This window comes from Schistocerca gregaria, chromosome 6, assembly GCF_023897955.1.
Source record: "Schistocerca gregaria isolate iqSchGreg1 chromosome 6, iqSchGreg1.2, whole genome shotgun sequence".
NCBI classification, from domain to species: Eukaryota; Metazoa; Arthropoda; class Insecta; order Orthoptera; family Acrididae; genus Schistocerca; species Schistocerca gregaria.
Window position 1 is genome coordinate 154,367,043 of NC_064925.1, and position 24,045 is coordinate 154,391,087.

Here is a 24,045-nt window from a genome sequence, read left to right on the forward strand (position 1 = left end):
AGAGAGGGCCACCAGGACTAATGACACGGCGGCGACAGCGCGATCCAGTAGCGGAAGGCGCATGCGCGAGTTTCAGCGGCAGCAGCGTCCAGCGACCAGACGGCAGGTGGCAGTGGGCAAAGGTCCGACACAGCACAGATGAGGGCAGTGCAACACTTCGGGCGTCGTGCAGTAACGTCCTGCTCAGCTCAGTTTGATTCGGCTTAGCTCGGGTCACCTCACTTCAGCACAGCAATGCACTTAGCTTTAAGCAGCGATGTTGTCTAATCTTGTCCCTGCACAATGTATCATCAGACAAAGGTAAGTGATGGACTAGATACTCTACGTTTCTTCAGCATCTGAATTCGCTGCATCCGAATATAAACTTCACAATGGATGTAGAAAAAGATGGCACTTTACCTTTTCTTGATGTTTTGGGGCGTAGAGAAGCAGATGGGCATTGGGACACAGCGTCAACCGCAAGCCAAAGCATACACATCTATATCTGCAAGCAACAAGCTGCCATCATCCTGCACAATGCGGTAGTGCATTACGTACGTTAGTTCATAGAGCACTTGTGGTATCTGGTCCTGAAGGCCTGTCGAGTGAAGCCTGTCGAGTGAACTACAACATTTGAAGACAGTGTCCCGACAGAACGGTTATTCTGAAAGAGAGAGATACATAATGCATTCAGGCACGGGCGAGTACAGTCAAAAATTTTTCAAATGTGTGTGAAATCTTACGGAACTTAACTGCTAAGGTCATCAGTCCTTAAGCTTGCACACTACTTAATCTAAATTATCCTAAAGACAAACACGCACACCCATGCCCGAAGGAGCACTCGAACCTCCGCCAGGACCAGTCGCTAAGTCTATGACTGCAGCGCCGTAGACCGCTCGAGTACAGTCTATGGAGCAGAATGAAGATACGAAGCAACCACCACTTTGGGCTTTTTACTGTATTTTGGTGCCATGTCGTCAAGAATAGGAAGAGTCATCGGAAGATACGGAATTAAGTGTGTTTTTCAAGCATCTGCAAAACTGAGTAACTGTTGGGTTCGGTTAAGGATGATCTTGGCCTGAGGAAATGTGGTGTGCACAAGACTCCTTGTCAGTGTGGGGCAGTGTCTATAGGCCAGACATGCCGCACAGTATAAGAACGCTGCGATGAACATCAGCGTCGTACACGCCTTCGTCAACCGGAAAGGTCCACAATTGCGGAACACTGTTTGAATACAGGACATCAGATGATTTATGAAAAGACGGAAGTTTTATCCCCGACCTCATCTTTCTGGGACTGCGGCATTAAGGAAGCAATATATATCCGTACAGCCGATAATCTCATCAACAAGGATACGGGATTTCAACTGAGCACAGCCTGGAACCCTGCACTGCCTGCTATTAAATCACGACGCGAAAACCAAGATTCTTCGATAACAGGCCCGTCGTAACACTGGTCTAGTACGGCCGTTGGTGAGTAACACCTAGCCGCACTGTTGGCAAACGCAGCGTACAGGGAAACGCAGGAGAGCCGGCCTCCGATTTTCGGCAGAGGGAGTTTGAATATCGCACCATCTGTCTGCAAATCATTGCGCATGCGCTATCTCCGCGCCTGCGAACTCATGGCGCGCGTGTTCTAGAAACAGGGAGTCGGTGCGCGGATACCGTCAGTCGTACCTAGCCATCAGCAAGGTTGGACCGCATGAAGATGTGGGACAGCTGCTCCGAGGAAATATTGTGAAATCTGCGAAACCGGATCCTTCGGCAAACCCGTGAGACTATTTACAACACATCCACCGGGGAAGCTTGAAGAGTCACATTAAATGAATTTATTAGTAATATGGAAATAGCTTTTGAATTAGTACATGAAGTAGGCCATCCAATATGTTAAAATTCGCAAGAACCTCTTATTCAGGGTCCTGCATATAAGAAACTGCTCAAGGGCGACTGGATTTCCACAGAAATACTTTGTTGGAAAATTGTGTGTGTAAACAAATTTTCTATTACCATGCTTGTGATATGTTTTCTAGTAGGCAGTCAAAGAGAGCATCAATTACCGATTGGTACAGCAAAGTAGATACACTTCAACATCAATTTTGTGAAGATGTCCCAGGACGGGGCAGGGTATTTCCATTTAGTAGGAAAATTAAGGCGAGTAGTATTCATTCAGAGCATGTATGATCAGTGCGTACAGACTACTGTGCATGGAAGGGGCAAAAACATCGCGCTGACTGAAGCTGCTGAGGTCGCTTTGATGGACGAGTCGACAGTTAAATGAAACAAGGCAAAAGGATTTGGTGATAAACGACATCAGTGTTGGATGGGGGGTGTTCACCCTAATTGTTTCTCACGTGGAAGAGGAGCTGCAGTCGTCTAAGGATTACAGAAGTAATGTTAAGTGTAAAACTTGTGGTGAATCAGGGCATTTAACGCAAGAAAAGAATTTTCAAAGTAGGATCGTCTCAAGCTTGTCGGGAGTCAGAGGCTCGAAAATAGTCAGCGGCGAAAGTTACAATTTATTGCGACATAGAGGTTGTTATAAGAAAGCAAATCCAGTTCTCTGATTTTCATGTCACAGGCCAGGGCACATAGAGAGTTCACTGAAAATGCACGGTATTCTGTGAAAAATAACAAGCAGGGAAACTAAAGGAAAGCATAGGATAACAGTCGCCTTGTGCTGAATTGGGAAAAGTATCATAGTGGAGTGTGAAATTAAAAATGAGTTTGTAAAACTCAGAAAGTCCATTAAAATTGCTTCTACATAATGTAACACAAATTAGTTGGTTCAGTATGAAGTATCTGCAAAACCAGGTCGAGAATAGACCTGAAGAAAGTACGATGATTAAAGGTGTCACAAGTTCAGCCATAGATATGTATGGCATGTTAGTTTTAGATTTTGGAATAGATACGGAATCAAGAATAAAATGTAGGTTTCACCTGGTACGAGGAGAATTGGATACTCCCTCTGCCGGTTTAGTTTGTAGAGACTTCTTTAAGAAGCATGGTGTAGTAGTTGATTACGGCAAAGGAACCCAGTAGATCGGCGGTACGTCCATTAAGCAGCGTACGGAGATAGAAGAACAATGCGCAAGCACACAGGGGAGGCGCTTAGAAAGTAGAGATGTATAAGTCCAAGATTATAAAGGAGTCGGGTCCAGATCTGCATCCAGCTCAGCAGACATGCATCCAGTGTCCGTGTCCACTTGGACTAAAGCTGGTCAGACAGAGGGTATCTGTGAAGTGAATGTTCTCTGACCGAGAAGGATTGCAGTTGTGTTACACAGGAGTTATATAATATGCGGCCAATGACATATTAACAGATAGTACTGTTTTTTAAAAGAATAAGAGGATGTCAACTGTGATAAAGTTGTGTTTTATTACCAGAGAATTACACTTTGATCCATTATAAAATCAGTCATAAATTACTATACATGTCACGCTAATCACATTAGTATTTTTTCTATTTATTTCTACATCTACATCTACATGACATCTACATGACTACTCTGCAATTCACATTTAAGTGCTTGGCAGTGGGTTCATCGAACCACAATCATACTATCTCTCTACTACTCCACTCCCGAACAGCGAGCGGGCAAAACGAACACCTAAACCTTTCTGTTCGAGCTCTGATTTCTCTTATTTTATTGTGATGATCATTCCTACCTATGTAGGTTGGGCTCAACAAAATATTTTCGCATTCGGAAGAGAAAGTTGGTGACTGAAATTTCGTAAAAAGGTCTCGCCGCGACGAAAAACGTCTTTGCTATAATGACTTCCATCCCAACTCGTGTATCATATCTGCCACACTCTCTCCCCTATAACGTGATAATACAAAACGAGCTGTCCCTTTTTTGCACCCTTTCGATGTCCTCCGTCAATTCCACCTGGTAAGGATCCCACACCACGCAGCAATATTCTAACAGAGGACGAACGAGTGTAGTGTAAGCTGTCTCTTTAGTGTCCTGCCAATGAAACGCAACCTTTGCCTCGCCTTCCCGACAATATTATCTATATGGTCCTTCCAACTGAAGTTGTTCGTAATTTTAACACCCAGGTACTTAGTTGATTTGACAGCCTTGAGAATTTTACTATTTATCGAGTAATTGAATTCCAACGGATTTCTTTTGGAACTCATGTGGATCATCTCACACTTTTCGTTATTTAGCGTCAACTGCCACCTGACACACCATACATCAATCTTTTCTAAATCGCTTTGCAACTGATACTGGTCTTCGGATGACCTTACTAGACGGTAAATTACAGCATCATCTGCGAACAATCTAAGAGAACTGCTCAGATTGTCACCTAGGTCATTTATATAGATCAGGAACAGCAGAGGTCCCAGGACGCTTCCCTGGGGAACACCTGATATCACTTGTTTTACTCGATGATTTGCCGTCTATTACTACGAACTGCGACCTTCCAGACAGGAAATCACGAATCCAGTCGCACAACTGAGACGATACCCCATAGCTCCGCAGCTTGATTAGAAGTCGCTTGTGAGGAACGGTGTCAAAAGCTTTCCGGAAATCTAGAAATACGGAATCAACTTGAGATCCCCTGTCGATAGCGGCCATTACTTCGTCCGAATAAAGAGCTAGCTGCGTTGCACAAGAGCGATGTTTTCTGAAGCCATGCTGATTACGTGTCAATAGATCGTTCCCTTCGAGGTGATTCATAATGTTTGAATACATTATAGGCTCCAATACCCTACTGCAAACCGACGTCAATGACATAGATCTGTAGTTAAATGGATTACTCCTACTACCCTTCTTGAACACTGGTGCGACCTGCGCAATTTTCCAATCTGTAGGTACAGATCTATCGGTGAGCGAGCGGTTGTATATGAGTGCTAAGTAGGGAGCTGTAGTATCAGCGTAATCTGAAAGGAACCTACAATACTAAATTCTTTTTTAACTATTCTTACTTTTTTAAAAAGTTTCCTTCAATCAACATTTTTAAATAATTGCAATTATTAGCTAGCCAAGAAATTACATATCGACTCAGCAATGTTTCCTGTAAACATATATAAACACGTCCACAGGCACGTATAACTCAATTATTGTAAACTGTGACCAAGAAATATTATTTGGGACAATTTTTCAAGCTTCATTAATTATTTGGCGCATCTTGGAAAAAATCCTCTCACATGGCAGAGAGGTGGCAGTGATACACAGTTGTTTCAGAATTATTTTATAGAGTTGTGGATAAATATCTTTCCATTGTTTCCATCAGATAGAGGATCTTGAATCCTATCAAGTAATTCTTCAGTAATATACTTATGTATTTCTAAGGCGCTCGATGCAGCAGGTTTTTGTGAAGCAATCAAATTCTTAACTTGCTGACCAAATTTTCCAAAAACCAATGATTGACCTTAAAGTTGACCTGAAAGAGACTTTTCATTGTTTGTACTAATGTATTGATGGTTTTTGTCAACCAGTTTCTCCCATGGGGGAGTTGTTACATATTAATGACGTAATGACTTGTACTTGTTACGCTGAAGATGTTGAGAGCCATCAAGGGCACGTCAACATAGGAAATCAGCGCCACAATGCAGAGTGTGGGCACAATTGTTAGGGTTTATGTTGCCGGAGCTAAACAGTAACACTGGAGCCTTGCAAATTGCAGACACTCTGGACTGTCCCAGGGGAGAAGATTCATTCCATAGTATTAACTGGTAACTCCGTCCACCACTTATACTTTGAAGGTAGCCACGCAAAGGCACGTCCTAACTGAGGCAGCAAAATTGATACCTGCTCCTGAGAACTGGAACGGCAGGGGGTTTACACAGGTCAATGTGCTACCATAGCAGTCCCCACTCAAAGGGACTGAGTGCGGGGCCAAGTGACGTAAAGTACTGTCTTAGCTGGCCCTAATAAGAGTGGAGGTGACATTTAGCTTTCAGCTGAAAGGTTGAAAGTTATTTGCTCTGACTCGATCGTTCGTTCGCTCATGAGCATTAAAATGTTTGCCTGCTTTTCTACTCATAACTGAATATGCTGTCCTCTGTTACGGAAAGGTTGAACAGGAATTACTATTTCAAACAGCGTGTCTCAGCGCACATTTACACAAAGGCAAAACTAAATGGCGTGCACTGTGCGAGAAATTAAATCAAAACTGTAATTCAAAAACCACTACCAAAGCCAAACTGTGCACTTCCCAAAACAACTGAAACACTAAAATTACGAAGCAACCGTATGAAAAACACACTGTTTCCTGACCCATCAAAAATCTGAATTGAAAAAGAAAGTGCTTAGAATTCGGGAAATGGAAACCTGAGATGAGACACGACAGAACCAAAAAAATATGAAGAGAATCTGTCCTAAAAACTACAGCATATTCAGTAGCAGCACAGCATGAAGAAATCGCACCGGCTAAAATATGCGACAGTAAAACTAAACTGCAGGGAGGACGTTTGGGATTATTTCCTCATACTAAAAAAACTTCTTCATTGAAATGAAAATACTAATCCGTTCATTATAAAGACAATTATTATTTCAGAAGGATACAAAACTGACAGAAAACCAGAAATATTAATTTATTTACAACAATCTTACAAGGCAATAGTATTACGATTATGCAAATTGAAATGAATTAAACAGAAATGACCTGAACTGAGGTGGGGAGGTGGACTGTTCTGTAGCTAGAAATGCTAATGTTATCTGCACATGGAAGCAAAAATTATTACCTTGTAAACATAACCATAACGAAAAGTCAGTTTCTCTTTCCCGTAAATGCTCTCTCCGTAAGTCCTTCCATAACAGTAATTATGCCTCACAAATTCTTTCAGCAATATCCTCCTCTAATAGGCACTACGTTAAAACTTCTGCCAGTTTATTCCACGTCCAATGCTCAACTACTCTCCATTTCACTGCTGAGCCAAAGATACACTCCTGGAAATGGAAAAAAGAACACATTGACACCGGTGTGTCAGACCCACCATACTTGCTCCGGACACTGCGAGAGGGCTGTACAAGCAATGATCACACGCACGGCACAGCGGACACACCAGGAACCGCGGTGTTGGCTGTCGAATGGAGCTAGCTGCGCAGCATTTGTGCACCGCCGCCATCAGTGTCAGCCAGTTTGCCGTGGCATACGGAGCTCCATCACAGTCTTTAACACTGGTAGCATGCCGCGACAGCGTGGACGTGAACCGTATGTGCAGTTGACGGACTTTGAGCGAGGGCGTATAGTGGGCATGCGGGAGGCCGGGTGGACGTACCGGTGAATTGCTCAACACAGAAGTAGCGAATACTAGCAGCATAATAAGTACATACATACAAGCAACACTCCAAATGAGAAAAACGGACATGTAGGAGCTTCCAGAATGAGATCTTCACTCTGCAGCGGAGTGTGAACTGATATGGAACTTCCTGGCAGATTAAAACTGTATGCCGTACTGAGACCTGTTGCCTTTCGCGGGCAACTGCTCCACCAACTGTGCTACCCAGGCACGACTCAAGACTCTGGGTTCGAGTCTGCAGGAGCTTGCCGAGAGTAGCCACGGGCGCCATGGGATCGGCGCTCCAACAATCTGATTGAGAAATCGCTCTCAATACAGAAACATGAGTGTTTCGAGGACCGTAGCGTCGCACTATTTCTCCCTTCCTACAGACGACCCACCAATACACTGGCACTTAACAGGTTTTGGCCAGTCTGACCAGTCGCTCTACACCTCCAGGACATCTCTGGCCAACACTTTTAGATTCCTACATTTTCCCTACTCGTTAAGGAGGGATCGTCCTGGACCTTACACCAACAAACTCCAGGTTTGGTATCAACTGCGTGTAAGGTGGACATTTGTGGGTGGACTGGATGTTCATTTGCGGATAGTTACAGAATGAGAGGAAACTTTGTGTTATGAGAGCGACAGTCGATTTACAGCAGTGACAGTAGTATCTCTGAACTTATGTACACTCCTGGAAATTGAAATAAGAACACCGTGAATTCATTGTCCCAGGAAGGGGAAACTTTATTGACACATTCCTGGGGTCAGATACATCACATGATCACACTGACAGAACCACAGGCACATAGACATAGGCAACAGAGCATGCACAATGTCAGCACTAGTACAGTGTATATCCACCTTTCGCAGCAATGCAGGCTGCTATTCTCCCATGGAGACGATCGTAGAGATGCTGGATGTAGTCCTGTGGAACAGCTTGCCATGCCATTTCCACCTGGCGCCTCAGTTGGACCAGCGTTCGTGCTGGACGTGCAGACCGCGTGACACGACGCTTCATCCAGTCCCAAACATGCTCAATGGGGGACACATCCGGAGATCTTGCTGGCCAGGGTAGTTGACTTACACCTTCTAGAGCACGTTGGGTGGCACGGGATACATGCGGACGTGCATTGTCCTGTTGGAACAGCAAGTTCCCTTGCCGGTCTAGGAATGGTAGAACGATGGGTTCGATGACGGTTTGGATGTACCGTGCACTATTCAGTGTCCCCTCGACGATCACCAGAGGTGTACGGCCAGTGTAGGAGATCGCACCCCACACCATGATGCCGGGTGTTGGCCCTGTGTGCCTCGGTCGTATGCAGTCCTGATTGTGGCGCTCACCTGCACGGCGCCAAACACGCATACGACCATCATTGGCACCAAGGCAGTAGCGACTCTCATCGCTGAAGACGACACATCTCCATTCGTCCCTCCATTCACGCCTGCTGCGACACCACTGGAGGCGGGCTGCACGATGTTGGGGCGTGAGCGGAAGACGGCCTAACGGTGTGCGGGACCGTAGCCCAGCTTCATGGAGATGGTTGCGAATGGTCCTCGCCGATACCCCAGGAGCAACAGTGTCCCTAATTTGCTGGGAAGTGGCGGTGCGGTCCCCTACGGCACTGCGTAGGATCCTACGGCCTTGGCGTGCATCCGTGCGTCGCTGCGGTCCGGCCCCAGGTCGACGGGCACGTGCACCTTCTGCCGACCACTGGCGACAACATCGATGTACTGTTGAGACCTCACGCCCCACGTGTTGAGAAATTCGGCGATACGTCCACCCGGCCTCCCGCATGCCCACTATATGCCCTCGCTCAAAGTCCGTCAACTGCACATACGGTTCACGTCCACGCTGTTGCGGCATGCTACCAGTGTTAAAGACTGCGATGGAGCTCCGTATGCCACGGCAAACTGGCTGACACTGACGGCGGCGGTGCACAAATGCTGCGCAGCTAGCGCCATTCGACGGCGAACACCGCGGTTCCTGGTGTGTCCACTGTGCCATGTGTGTGATCATTGCTTGTACAGCCCTCTCGCAGTGTCCGGAGCAAGTATGGTGGGTCTGACACACCGGTGTCAATGTGTTCTTTTTTCCATTTCCAGGAGTGTATAAAAAATAAGGGTGTAGCTCACTATTTGAAGGTTATTGAGAATATAATACTTTTATTTACGTAAATATATTAACATTCAGCATCACTCTTATATATACTTATGATCAAAGCTAGCTACGACTTGCAAAGGGCTCTTTTGCTCCTTAGATTTCTATCATCCTTTAATACAAAATGTCACTCGTGTTGGTAAATAAGTGATTTGACTGATACGACATTGTTGTGCTATGTTCAGTTTTTTCTTCCAACTTGTTAGCCTTTGCTCACTATTTTGAAAATTTGTTCTCTCTGTCTCACTGTTTATGCCCGTGTAAGCAATCCGATTTCCTCATGATGTGGCAAATTTATTTTAACGTTGTGACCCGAACCCCTTTCGGTTGCCACATTGTCACATAAGGGATGGAAATCGTGTACATCCTCCATCTGTGAATTGTGTAAATTTTGTATTATGTGTTACAGTATGTTAGCGTTTTCTGTGTAGTGTTTTCTGGGATGAAGATTTGTCTAAATAAGCGTGGAAAACTGCATAAAGTCACAATCACGCTGACTGTTCTACAAGACCAACAGTCGTTGATCTGCAGCACAGATTCCATCTGGTCTCGAAACTTCGTGACAAATTAAAACTGTGTGCCGGACCGAGAATCGGACTCGGGACCTTTGCCTCTCGCGGACAAGTGCTCTACCGTCTGAGCTACCCATCTTCACAGCTTTAAATTCCGCCAGTATCTCGTCTCATTTCTATCTGGTCGCGTTCACGTTTCCGTCTCGATTGAGACGTCTCCTTTAATTTTTACGATCAACTTCACAAAATATAAAATAACGTCTTTTAAGATTATACTTCACAGCAAGATAACAGAACATGTACTGAAAACAGTCACAGACTGCATTAATCATTGTCTGTTTCCGTTCGCTTGGGAGCACTGTCAGATTGTACAAGGTGTTAGAGGCCAATGAAGAAAGCTAATAATCCCAATAAACATAGTTCTGGGAACCAATGATTTCCGCGATAAGATGTACTCGCAACCGTAACTTCATTACCTGCAACAGGACTACTGGTTTAATGCTTCTTGTCGTGAAAGGATACATATATAGTGTATGCACAATGGTGCACCAGAACACTTTCATGTTGCTGTTCGGGAATACATAGCACGAATGTTCAACAAGTGCATCGGTCGTGGATAGTCACTATAACAGCCTCTTGTACCCGAGTTTAACCCAGTGGATTCTTAAGGGTATTGATATTTAATAGCTTTGCGGTACTCCAGCTCTCTTAATAGCCTCGATAAACTACCGGAGCGCTTTGTGGTTGGCTGTCAACGCATTCGGAACGCATCTGGAACTTTTAGCGTTTGCGGGCACTGGTGGGGAGACGTGCTGAGCCTGCCTTTACATGACGGTGGTAGTGTGGAACCCGTCGTAATGCGTTTGTTCTCAAGTGCACGTCTGCCTTTGGATCCTCCGGGACTGTTATAAGGTGTTCATGTACTCACTCGTAATGTAAAGTATTCGGGGAGCCATAGGTTTTCGAAACTTTTTTTGGCAGTATTACACTACTGGCCATTAAATTTGCTACACCTAGAATAAATGCTGAAGATAAACGGGTATTCATTGGACAAATATACTAGAACTGATATGTGATTATATTTCCACGCAATTTGGGTGCATAGATACTGAGAACTCAGTACCCATAACCACCACCTCTGGCCGTAATAACGGACATGATACGCCTGGGCATTGCGTCAAACAGAGCTTGGATGCCGCGTACAGGTACAGCTGCCCATGCAGCTTCAACACGATACCACTGTTCATCAAGAGTAGTGACTGGCGTATTGTGGCGAGCCAATTACTATGCCACCATTTACCAGACGTTTTCAATTGGTGAGAGATCTGGAGAATTTGCTGGCCAGGGCACCAGTCGAACATTTTCTGTATCCAGAAAGGCCCGTCCAGGACCTGCAACATGCGGTCGTGCATTATCCTCCTGAAATGTGGGGTTTCGCAGGGATCGAATGAAGGGTAGAGCCACGGGTCATAACATATCTGAAATGCAACTTCCACGGTTCAAAGTGCTGTCAACGCGAACAATAGGTGACGGAGACGTGTAACCAGTGGCACCCCATACCATCACTCCAGGTGATGCGCCATTATGGCGACGACGAATCCACGCTTCCAATGTGCGTTCACTGCGATGTCGCCAAACATGGATGCGACCATCATGATGCAGTAAACAGAACCTGGGTTCATCCGAAAAAATGACGTTTTGACATTCGTGCACCCAGGTTCGTTGTTGAGTACACCATCGCAGGCGCTCCTGCCTGTGATGCAGCGTCGAGGGTAACCGAAGCCATGGTGTCCGAGCTGATATGCCATGCTGCTGCAAACGTCGTCGAACTGTTCGTGCAGATGGTTGTCGTCTCGCAAACGTCCCCATCTGTTGACTCAGGGATCGAGACGTGGCTGCACGATCCGTTACAGCCATGGGGATAAGACGCCTGTCATCTCGACTGCTAGTGGTACGAGGCCGTTGGGATCCACTACGGCGTTCCGTATTACCCTCCTCAACCAACCGATTCCATATTCTGGTAACATTCATTGGATCTCGATCAACGCGAGCAGCAATGTCGCGATACGATTCATCGGAATCGCGATAGGTTATAATCTGACCTTTATCAAAGTCGGAAACGTGGTGGACGCATTTCTCCTCCTTACACGAGGCATCACAACAACGTTTCACCAGACAACGCCGGTCAACTGCTGTTTGTGTATGAGAAATCGGTTGGAAACTTTCCTCATGTCAGCACGTTGTAGGTGTCGCCACCGGCTCCACTTTCTATGTGCCGCCACCGGCGCCAACCTTGTGTGAATGCTCTGAAAAGGTAATCATTTGCATATCACAGCATATTCTTCCTGTCAGTTAGGTGTCGCGACTGTAGCAAGTCATTTTCGTGGTGTAGCAATTTTAATGGCCGGTAGTGCATTTGGGCTGTCGTTGACCTCTAATCGCACCTTTAGGTTGAGACTAAATCAGACAGCTTGTATATAGTCACAACCAAAATATACTGATACAATGCTCACAAATATTTTTCATTGGAATTTTTGTTATATAAATGTCTGGTTAGCAAAATATTGTGCACAGCGTGTTGCAAGTTATTTCATTGGCAGTTCATTAATTCTCCCTTTTAATTACTGCAATTTTACTTCTACTGTCAGTACAGACTGAAAAACTAATTATTCTTACTATAATTGTATATCCATTAAACAGTGCAAAGCTAAGATCGTCTGCAAGTAAGTTCACTTTCTAAAATAACCAGCCAGCCTCTTACCTATTTTCTCCAGAATGCTATGCGTTCCATAACGTTACATTCGTTATATTCGCGCATTCATGGTCGACCAATAATATCGACAATGCTTTCCGCCTGAGGGCACTCATACTCATACGCAATTATATTTCCCCAAAATTCAAAGATTACACACAGTTATTTCGGAACCGCATCCTGGCCAATGTATGTTACACTCTTGCACTGCAGGCCCTCGTGTGACCTGCCGGGGCTTCACGGGCCACGGCGCCAGACTGATTCCTGGAACGCCTGGAGAGAAGCTGCGCGTCGTGCTGGACCGCTTCATGGACTTCCGGCAGGAGCAGCTGGACACGCTGCAGCGGGATCCCGGGCTCTGGATGGGCGACGTCACCAGCGTCAACCTCACCATGGTTGAGGTACGGAAGCCCACGGAGACGGCGTCAAACCGGGAATTCAGGTCTCTTTCCTAGAAATACTCTGTCCAGTCTGCAATCTCTGAAATCTTCACGTATCTCTAAGGATTTTCCAAGTATACCTCCAACTGTTGCGTTTCTTGAACATAGCATTCGTTGTTACTACCTGAAATTTATTGCAGAACTCAATTACTCTTCCTCCTCTCTCGTTCCTAGCACGAAGACCGTATTCTCCAGTAATCTTTTCTTCTACTCTTTCTCCTACAACCGTATTCGAGTCCCCAATGACTAATAGATTTTGATCTCCGCTCACGTACGGAATTACCCGTTCAATATCATCACATACTTTTTCTGCCTCCTCATCTTCAGCTTGCGCCGTCCTCATGTCTACCGTAACTACTGTTGTCGGTGTTGCTTTGCTACCGTTTCTGGTGAGAACAACAATATCACATGCAGCGCCCACACGCCTTCGCCGTCTGCAGCTCATACAAAACAAAGTACTCAAAATCATAAGCAATGCTCCACGATCCACACGCATCGCGGACCTTCACCGGGAATACCGACTTGACTCTGTCACGGAGGTAATCCACAAGCTCACCATAAGACTATACAGAAACTCCAGACATTGGCAGAACCCGTTTATTCTGAATCTGGGGAACTACGACCACAACCATAGATGGAAACACAAAAGACCAAAAGACATACTTGTAAGGACCTAACATGAATGTCCAAATACACGCTAACACAACGGTAGAGGTAAACCCCTGTTAATCAGACGCCATTACTGGATATCAAGCTGAAACACACTTGCCGAATAACTGGCACCACACAGGGAAGCTGTACCGTACACTGCATGCAGACAAGCTCCACACACCCCCCACACAGTGCGATGACCTATGGCCGGTCTCCGACTACCATATAACGATCTTGATTGTTCCAGGAATGCAGCGGCTGCAGCAAACCGGGATACATTGCCATCGCTTGCCACGGTGATGATGCATGATACCCATACTAACAAATCCAACCTTGCATGGACTATCGCAGTTAATAAGCCACCACTGCTCTTACTACTCATGCCACTGTCGCAGAGGTTTGTTTCCCAAGGCACGAGGCTTGGCACATTTTTCCCTCTAATCTTCAAATTGCTGCCTTCATTCGCGTTTCGTCCGCTATCTATCACCAGATGGACCGTATTAATACGCAGTCTTAACCAGACGCACGAATAACATCACAGCCTAGCATCCTGTAACCCACCTATTAGGTAACTAACATGTTGACGGAAGTGACAGTAGACCTTTTGTCTGGTCACCAAGTTGGTGCGGGCGTGGAGGGACCCCATCTCTATAAACTATATCACTGAAGTGTTCGCAGTAACATACTCTCTAACTGATCATCCTATTCATAACGAATCCTACTCCCATTATAGCATTTTCTGCGTATACTCCTCTGACCAGAAATCTTTACCTTCTTTTCCATTTCTCTTCACTAACTACCACTATACCTAGATTGAGTCTTACCATTTCCGTTTCCAGGTTGTCTAGCTTCCCTGCCACGTTCAAACTTCGGACAATCCACGAACCGACTTGTACAACGGTATCCTTCTGTTATATTTTAAATCGTCTTCCATGGTCCTCTCTCTCTTGGCAGTCCCCTCCTCCCAAGACTGACTGGGGGACTAACCCGTAATCTTTTGCTAACGGACAGATGGACAGATCACCATGAAATTTTTTTTCAACTACATGCCACATGTGCTGTGCATTCATATTAGGTGTCTATACTGCAGTGGTTTCCATTGTCTTCTGCATCATGCCATTGATCATTTTTATTATTACATCTTATGGGCAGTTCCGCACCGCAAGGGCAAGAGACTGGCCTGAATCTCTGTCCTTTCCTCCGCCATCTTTACAAGGCCGTTGATAGAACGAGGTGTGACTAAGTGACTTCTTATGGCGTAAGTCCTCGGCCGCCAAAATTGATGATTATTATTCAAAATTCAAAAGGTGGCTGGGTTTGATTCCTGGACCGAGGACTTTTACTAATCGAAGAGGCTATCCCTTACCATTGGTATCCGCCCTTAAAACTTCGTCAGTTGAACTGCTGATAACCAAAAGCACCCATACCATCATGCCAGGTGCCGGTCTAGTGTGCCAAATGCAGCTTGGTAACGTTCGTTCTCCTCGGAGCCTTCGTGTACAGACACGTGTATCGCGATGCTGTAGCTATAACCGGGACCTGTTGTCATTGAGTGCTCTTCTGTCGATGCGAATCCCTCTACTGCTGTGTCAGTGCCAGCCAAAACAACGACCGCAGTTCTAACAGTGCGTGTTACTGGATACCGTCGTCGTACGACCACTGTATGCTTGTGTAATTGCGAATAAAAGATGGCAGATGAGGCCAACAAAATTCCTGCCCTCTCGATCGTTACTCGCGGGGGTTTCGCTGATATCATGCATGGCCTTGAGTAGACCCTTCTGAATCAGTCGCTCACGTAGATACATAACAGTCTTAGATACCTCATCAGCACGAGAAAAAGCACAGTGGAACGATAAACTCCTTTCATAATATATCAGGATCCTGTCTTTAATTCCTTTGTGTCCTGGTAAACATTTCTGCCTCCTCCATGAGCCGACGTGATGGTCTTATAAACATCCAATTCTGAAATACGATATCAGCATGACCTTTCCCTATATTCAGATTGCAGATGATGTTACACCCACCTACGACGGGAGTATGAGCTGAAACGCTAATCGACATGTTCTAGTACGTGGTAAATTTCATACCACTTATACTGTTGCTGTATGCGGTGTCCATGGTATTCAAATTTTTATGCCGACGCATTGTGTTCAGCGATGAATTGCGGTTTTGTGCTACCCCTAATGACCACGGTTGGGGAGTGTTACGGCAGCTTGGAGAGATCTCTCATTCTTATGATACTTTGGAGAACTACAACGATGTTATTCCTGGCGTCACGATATGAGGAGCAAGCGGGTATGACTTAAAACTGCTGCTGGTAGCGAACGGGACAACTCTGACGGCACAGCGCTAAGTCTCGGACATCATGAGGCAGTATCGTGGTGCCATTTTTCAACAGGACAATTCTCGCCATGCTAGAAATGGGTCTCTGTTCACTGTCTGCGTCATGCAAGGCGCTCCCACGGCCTGCAATTACCCGGATCTGTCATCAGTAGAACATGTGTGGGACCAGATAGAACATCAGCTTTGTCCCAGTGCAAGTATCGAGGATCTCAAGGACCACTTACAATAATTGTTGCCAGGTTGCCTCAGAAGAGAATTCAATGGCTTTACTGTACCATTCACTGTCGAATCACTGCATACATCCAGTATAGATGGGTTGCTGTGTGCCGCGCGGGATTAGCCGAGCGGTCTGGGGCGCTACTGTCATGGACTGTACGGCTTGTCCCGGCAGAGGTTCGAGTCCTCCCTCGGGCATGGGTGTGTGTCTTTGCCCTTAGGATAATTTAGGTTAAGTAGTGTGTAAGCTTAGGGACTGATGACCTCAGCAGTTAAGTTCCACAAGATTTCACACACATTTAAACATCTTTTTTGGTTGGCGTGTTATAGTGGTAAGTTTGCTTATATTGTCAGATTATTTGTAAATTTGTTCGATTTTGAAATCACTGAAGAAATTTCACGTGACCTCCCAGCCCGTTAAGTGTTATCTCGACTCCTCCATCCATTTTGGGGGCTTACCTTTATTGGACAGTTAGAATGGTGGTAGGGTTTTGCGACCAGTCAGTATTCTTATAACCAGTTGAGTTGTACTGCGTATCGGGCAGTATATTTATATCTGGGATGTGAAGAAATTACATATTTGTTGAGTCATTACAGGAGATAAAAATAATTGCTTGTATTACGTGATACAGATGTCACCCCGGTTGGGGTTCTTTAATGGTTCAATTATGGACTGGCTTTGACGTCTTCGTGTGCATAACTGTAGCACTGATATCTGATTTGCAATACAGTTACATTTGAAAAGAAGCGTACGTTTTCATTACAGCTGAAAGTATCGAATTACTTTATTATATGATAAGGATAAAAGCTAAAATAATGAATTAAAATTTGTACCCAGGCAGGGATTTGATCCTAAGGCTCCTGCAGACAAGGCAAACGTGATAAATGCTGCACCGCCGCTGCACTGCAGCTACCACAGCTGCACAGACTTTCGGAGTTCAATGCTATCCCTGACACTAATTTCAGTTCACACATTCAGCTCATTTTTCTCCAGGCCCAATTTTCGGTTTACTCGTACATTAGCTTCTACCCTTATTGAAGATTAAGTTGAGACTCGTACGTCTCCAGGGAGATCATTAGATTCAGGGAGATCATTCATTAGATCAATACATTATTATTGTTTATGTTGTGCTCATATGGAAGTTCGTACGGATGTTTACAGGCTTTTGATGCCTGAATACATTTTAGCTAAGTTAGTTGATGTGCACTTTATATCCGGGGACTCACGACGCATCAGCCGAGCAGCGAGGGGCCTCTATACACAACTATTTCCAGGCATATGGTCACCAAATTATTTCACATTTCAAAGACTTCATAGTCATCTACTGAAACAGAATCAGACCGACTAAGAATCGGTTTACCTCACAGTGTGCGAACTGTTCAGTTTGAGGAAGCTGTGTTACTGCAAACTGAACATAACCCCGCCAACCGCACACTACCCATAACCAAGAAACTAAATGACTCCAATGTTAATGCGCGAAAGGGGGTTTCCATCCATTCAGGTATCAGAGGGTACAAAACCTCCAGCTGAGGACTTTCCGCAGCGCGTAGTTTGTAGGGGGGGGGGGGGGGGGGGGGGTGAGATAGCCCTACAGAGTTCGTCGCACGAGAGACACTGATATACACTAGTGGCCATTAAATTGCTACACCACGAGCATGACGTGCTACAAACGCGAAATTTAACCGACAGGAAGAAGATGCTGTGATATGCAAATGATTAGCTTTTCAGAGCATTCACACTAGGTTGGTGCCGGTGGCGACGCCTACAACGTGCTGACAAGAGGAAAGTTTCCAACCAATTTCTCATACACAAACAGCAGTTGACCGGCGTTGCTTGGTGAAACGTTGCTGTAATGCCTCGTGTAAGGAGGAGAAATGCGTACCATCACGTTTCCGACTTTGATAAAGTTCCGATTGTAGCCTATGGCGACAGCGGTTTATCGGATCGCGACATTGCTGCTCGCGTTGGTCACGAACCAATGACTGTTAGCAGAATATGTAATCAGTGGGTTCAGAGGGTAATTCGGAACGCCGTGCTGGATCTCAACGGCCTCGTATCACTAGCATTGAAAATGACAGGCATCAAATCCGCATGGCTGGAACGGATCGTGCAGCCACGTTTCGATCCTGAGTCAACAGATGGGGACGTTGGCAAGACAACAACCATCTGCACGAACAGTTCGACGACGTTTGCAGCAGCATGGACTATCAGCTCGGAGACCATGGCTGCAGTTACCCTTGACGCTGCATCACAGACAGGAGCGCCTGCGATGGTGCACTCAACGATGAACCTGGATGCACGAATGGCAAAACGTCATTTTTTCGGATGAATCCAGTTTCTGTTTACAGGATCATGATGGTCGCATCCGTGTTTGGCGACATCGCGGTGAACGCACAACCAAGCCTGTATTCGTCATCGCCATACTGGCGTATCACCCGGCATGATGGTATGGGGTGCCACTGGTTACACGTCTCGGTCACCTCTTGTCCGCACTGACAGCACTTTGAACAGTGGACGTTACAATTCAGATGTGTTACGACCCGTGGCTCTACCCTTCATTCGATCCATACGAAATCCTACATTTCAGCAAGATAATGCGCGATCGCATGTTGCTTATATTATTCGTGAAACACATAATTGTTTTTAGTGTGTTAGACAATAATTAGCACGTAGATGTCAGTTGTGTAATAGTGTAAACAAATGACATTTTAAGCAACATCTTTAAAACAATATTCATCACATGGCCTTTTGAACGTCACTAGTGTCAGAAGGTTCGTGGATTCTGTCGGGAAAAGGGTGCAACTGTGCCATGCTTGTTACACAAAATAGTGTTTTTCTTATCCCCTATAAACACTCTAAAATTTTGTACGCATAGTTTTTTAAGCGACATATCAATGGTTCTGATAATTTTCCTGATATATAGGGTTTTAATAATTCTATTTTGTTTGATGCTTTCGTTGTGTATTTAATGCAGTCACTGCTGTAAGTTATTACAATGAATTTACTTAACAAAACGAAGATTAAGTATTTCTAGAATAACTCTGATATATGGCAGCACAGAACATTAGAGATATAAAATTCTTGAGACGCTCAATAAATAGTAGTGATCGGAATTCAATATTTGATTTCTGGTACGCCTGGGTGTATTTGTGGATCGTAAAGAGAGATAAAATGTGGTGCAACGTGGCATTCTGTAGTGCCTTAATATAATGAATGATAAGATATATCTTGAAATGACTGCAAAAGAAGAGGATTGTTAATGAACTTTACTGTGACTGAACACAAGAAATGTCTTCTGTCTATGCCTTCTTGTAACATTTTAGTTCCTTACTGGATGAGAAAAGGGTAGTGTGATAGGTGGGTGCCCACGTGGATATACACTCCTGGAAATTGAAATAAGAACACCGTGAATTCATTGTCCCAGGAAGGGGAAACTTTATTGACACATTCCTGGGGTCAGATACATCACATGATCACACTGACAGAACCACAGGCACATAGACACAGGCAACAGAGCATGCACAATGTCGGCACTAGTACAGTGTATATCCACCTTTCGCAGCAATGCAGGCTGCTATTCTCCCATGGAGACGATCGTAGAGATGCTGGATGTAGTCCTGTGGAACGGCTTGCCATGCCATTTCCACCTGGCGCCTCAGTTGGACCAGCGTTCGTGCTGGACGTGCAGACCGCGTGAGACGACGCTTCATCCAGTCCCAAACATGCTCAATTGGGGACAGATCCGGAGATCTTGCTGGCCAGGGTAGTTGACTTACACCTTCTAGAGCACGTTGGGTGGCACAGGATACATGAAGACGTGCATTGTCCTGTTGGAACAGTAAGTTCCCTTGCCGGTCTAGGAATGGTAGAACGATGGGTTCGATGACGGTTTGGATGTACCGTGCACTATTCAGTGTCCCCTCGACGATCACCAGAGGTGTACGGCCAGTGTAGGAGATCGCTCCCCACACCATGATGCCGGGTGTTGGTCCTGTGTGCCTCGGTCGTATGCAGTCCTGATTGTGGCGCTCACCTGCACGGCGCCAAACACGCATACGACCATCATTGGCACCAAGGCAGAAGCGACTCTCATCGCTGAAGACGACACGTCTCCATTCGTCCCTCCATTCACGCCTGTCGCGAAACCACTGGAGGCGGGCTGCACGATGTTGGGGCGTGAGCGGAAGACGGCCTAACGGTGTGCGGGTCCGTAGCCCAGCTTCATGCAGACGGTTGCGAATGGTCCTAGCCGATACCCCAGGAGCAACAGTGTCCCTAATTTGCTGGAAAATGGCAGTGCGGTCCCCTACGGCACTGCGTAGGATCCTACGGTCTTGGCGTGCATCCGTGCGTCGCTGCGGTCCGGTCCCAGGTCGACGGGCACGTGCACCTTCCGCCGACCACTGGCGACGACAATGATGTACTGTGGAGACCTCACGCCCCACGTGTTGAGCAATTCGGTGGTATGTCCACCCGGCCTACCGCATGCCCACTATACGCCCTCACTCAAAGTCCGTCAGCTGCATATACGGTTCACGTCCACTCTGTCGCGGCATGCTACCAGTGTTAAAGACTGCGATGGAGCTCCGTATGCCACGGCAAACTGGCTGACACTGACGGGGGCGGTGCACAAATGCTGCGCAGCTAGCGCCATTCGACGGCCAACACCGCGGTTCCTGGTGTGTCCACTGTGCCGTGCGTGTGATCATTGCTTGGACAGCCCTCTCGCAGTGTCCGGAGCAAGTATGGTGGGTCTTACACACCGGTGTCAATGTGTTCTTTTTTCCATTTCCAGGAGTATATTACGATTTGTGACAGGAACCAATTGAGTACTTTACTTCAGTGATGTCCCGTCTGAAGTTCGGTGGTCAACAGCAATGAAATAATATGTACTGATTCTTGAATCACAACCATACGCAGCGACTAACGTTCCCTCACAGGTAACTAAGGTGCGAGACGACAATGTCACTGTGGGAGACTAGAGCACAGTGTGACGTGTCAAGGTGCAATGTGAACTGAGTCCTGATGCGACGTACTGAGATTGAGACAGCGCAGTCGTCGTCGGCGGCGGCCTATAAGCCCAAGGAGCGTGGCCTGTGAGTGTGTCTTGGTCTTCTCTTGTCATCTGTCCGCTTGGTTCAGCGCCTGCTATAAAATGTTTGATAGTGCCGACCGGTGTGCTGGTGAAGGCGTAAGCGCGCAAATTCCTTCCCCTCCCCCCTCCCTCTGCCCTCCCCCTTCTGGACGTAGAAATATGCCAGGAGGCACAGATGTGGAGGACGGCGTACACCCAGCCGTATCCTGCCATCTGGCTTGCGAGAGCAGAGGAACGTCCTCCCGAAAATACTGCTCAGGATACACGTCCAGTCCTGAGGCCATTTCCTGCAGCGACGGCGACGGCGATGGCGATGGCGACAGCGATGGCTGGTCCAGGCCCATCAGTTTGGAGAGCGGCGACGGAGGTGGCGAGGGCGCGACGTCTTGAGGTGCCTTGGCAGCACCAGCAGGCGGCTGAGAAGGCCGGGGGCTCCGAGAGACCGTGGTACTGCATTTAGATGCACATGTGCGCCAAACGTTTTCTGGATCTCGCCTCGTTCCCAGGGCTGACGTCGGCCAGAAACCCTGTAAGGAACAAGCTCATGCAGTGCAAAGCTGTACTTGCGGAGCATCGGCGGCGCCGGATGTTACGGTAAGTGGAGGAAGTGAAGAAGCGTCCGATAGCTGCGACCACGGAAAAGCTCCGCCGGTGATGGTCCGTCGCGTGAGTGGGAGTCTTAGAAGGCGAGAAAGAACTGCAGCGATTGTTCCTGTGCGTGGGAGGCGCGAAGTTTGGCCATTCGTTGTTGAAAGTTGCATACGAAGCGTTCTGCTCCCCCGTTGACCTGGAGGGTGAAACGGACCACTTGTTAGATGACGAATGCCATTCCGTTCACAAAACTGTTCAGTCATGTGACGTCAACTGAGGTCCTTTGTCCGTAACAATGACTTCAGGCAATCCTTCCATGCAAAAAATTGAGGACAACACCTGATTGGTGATACATGACGTGGTAGAGTTAATGTTGTTGTTGTTGTGGTCTTCAGTCCTGAGACTGGTTTGATGCAGCTCTCCATGCTACTCTATCCTGTGCAAGCTGCTTCATCTCCCAGTACCTACTGCAACCTACATCCTTCTGAATCTGCTTAGTGTACTCATCTCTCGGTCTCCCTCTACGATTTTTACCCTCCACACTGCCCTCCAATGCTAAATTTGTGATCCCTTGATGCCTCAAAACATGTCCTACCAACCGATCCCTTCTTCTAGTCAAGTTGTGCCACAAACTTCTCTTCTCCCCAATCCTATTCAATACCTCCTCATTAGTTACGTGATCTATCCACCTTATCTTCAGTATTCTTCTGTAGCACCACATTTCGAAAGCTTCTATTCTCTTCTTGTCCAAACTAGTTATCGTACATGTTTCACTTCCATACATGGCTACACTCCAAACAAATATTTTCAGAAATGACTTCCTGACACTTAAATCTATATTCGATGTTAACAAATTTCTCTTCTTCAGAAACGCTTTCCTTGCCATTGCCAGTCTACATTTTATATCCTCTCTACTTCGACCATCATCAGTTATTTTACTTCCTAAATAGCAAAACTCCTTTACTACTTTAAGTGTCTCATTTCCTAATCTAATTCCCTCAGCATCACCCGATTTAATTGGACTACATTCCATTATCCTCGTTTTGCTTTTGTTGATGTTCATCTTATATCCTCCTTTCAAGACACTGTCCATTCCGTTCAACTGCTCTTCCAAGTCCTTTGCCGTCTGTGACAGAATTAGAATGTCGTCGGCGAACCTCAAAGTTTTTACTTCGTCTCCATGAATTTTAATACCTACTCCAAATTTTTCTTTTGTTTCCTTTACTGCTTGCTCAATATACAGACTGAATAACATCGGGGAGAGGCTACAACCCTGTCTCACTCCTTTCCCAACCACTGCTTCCCTTTCATGCCCCTCGACTCTTATGACTGCCATCTGGTTTCTGTACAAATTGTAAATAGCCTTTCGCTCCCTGTATTTTACCCCTGCCACCTTTAGAATTTGAAAAAGAGTATTCCAGTCAACATTGTCAAAAGCTTTCTCTATGTCTACAAATGCTAGAAACGTAGGTTTGTCTTTTCTTAATCTTTCTTCTAAGATAAGTCGTAAGGTCAGTATTGCCTCACGTGTTCCAACATTTCGACGGAATCCAAACTGATCCTCCCCGAGGTCCGCATCTATCAGTTTTTCCATTCGTCTGTAAAGAATTCGCGTTAGTATTTTGCAGCTGTGACTTATTAAACTGATAGTTCGGTAATTTTCACATCTGTCAGCACCTGCTTTCTTTGGGATTGGAATTATTATATTCTTCTTGAAGTCTGAGGGTATTTCGCCTGTCTCATACATCTTGCTCACCAGCTGGTAGAGTTTTGTCATGACTGGCTCTCCCAAGGCCGTCAGTAGTTCAAATGGAATGTTGTCTACTCCGGGGGCCTTGTTCCGACTCAGGTCTTTCAGTGCTCTGTCAAACTCTTCACGCAATATCGTATCACCCATTTCGTCTTCATCTACATCCTCTTCCATTTCCATAATATTGTCCTCAAGTACATCACCCTTGTATAAACCTTCTATATACTCCTTCCACCTTTCTGCCTTCCCTTCTTTGCTTAGAACTGGGTTGCCATCTGAGCTCTTGATATTCATACACGTGGTTCTCTTCTCTCCAAAGGTCTC

The 24,045-nt window shown here is 46.0% G+C and overlaps 1 protein-coding gene across 1 annotated transcript in view; it reads left to right on the plus strand.

The window, feature by feature from the left end:
* The window catches only part of LOC126278227 (aminoacylase-1-like), a 113,664-nt gene that overhangs the window by 57,832 nt on the left and 31,787 nt on the right, over positions 1-24,045 (plus strand). Inside the window, exon 5 of the mRNA XM_049978207.1 lies at positions 12,848-13,035. Coding sequence (XP_049834164.1) covers positions 12,848-13,035 — 188 coding nt within the window. The remainder of the gene's footprint in view (positions 1-12,847; positions 13,036-24,045) is intronic.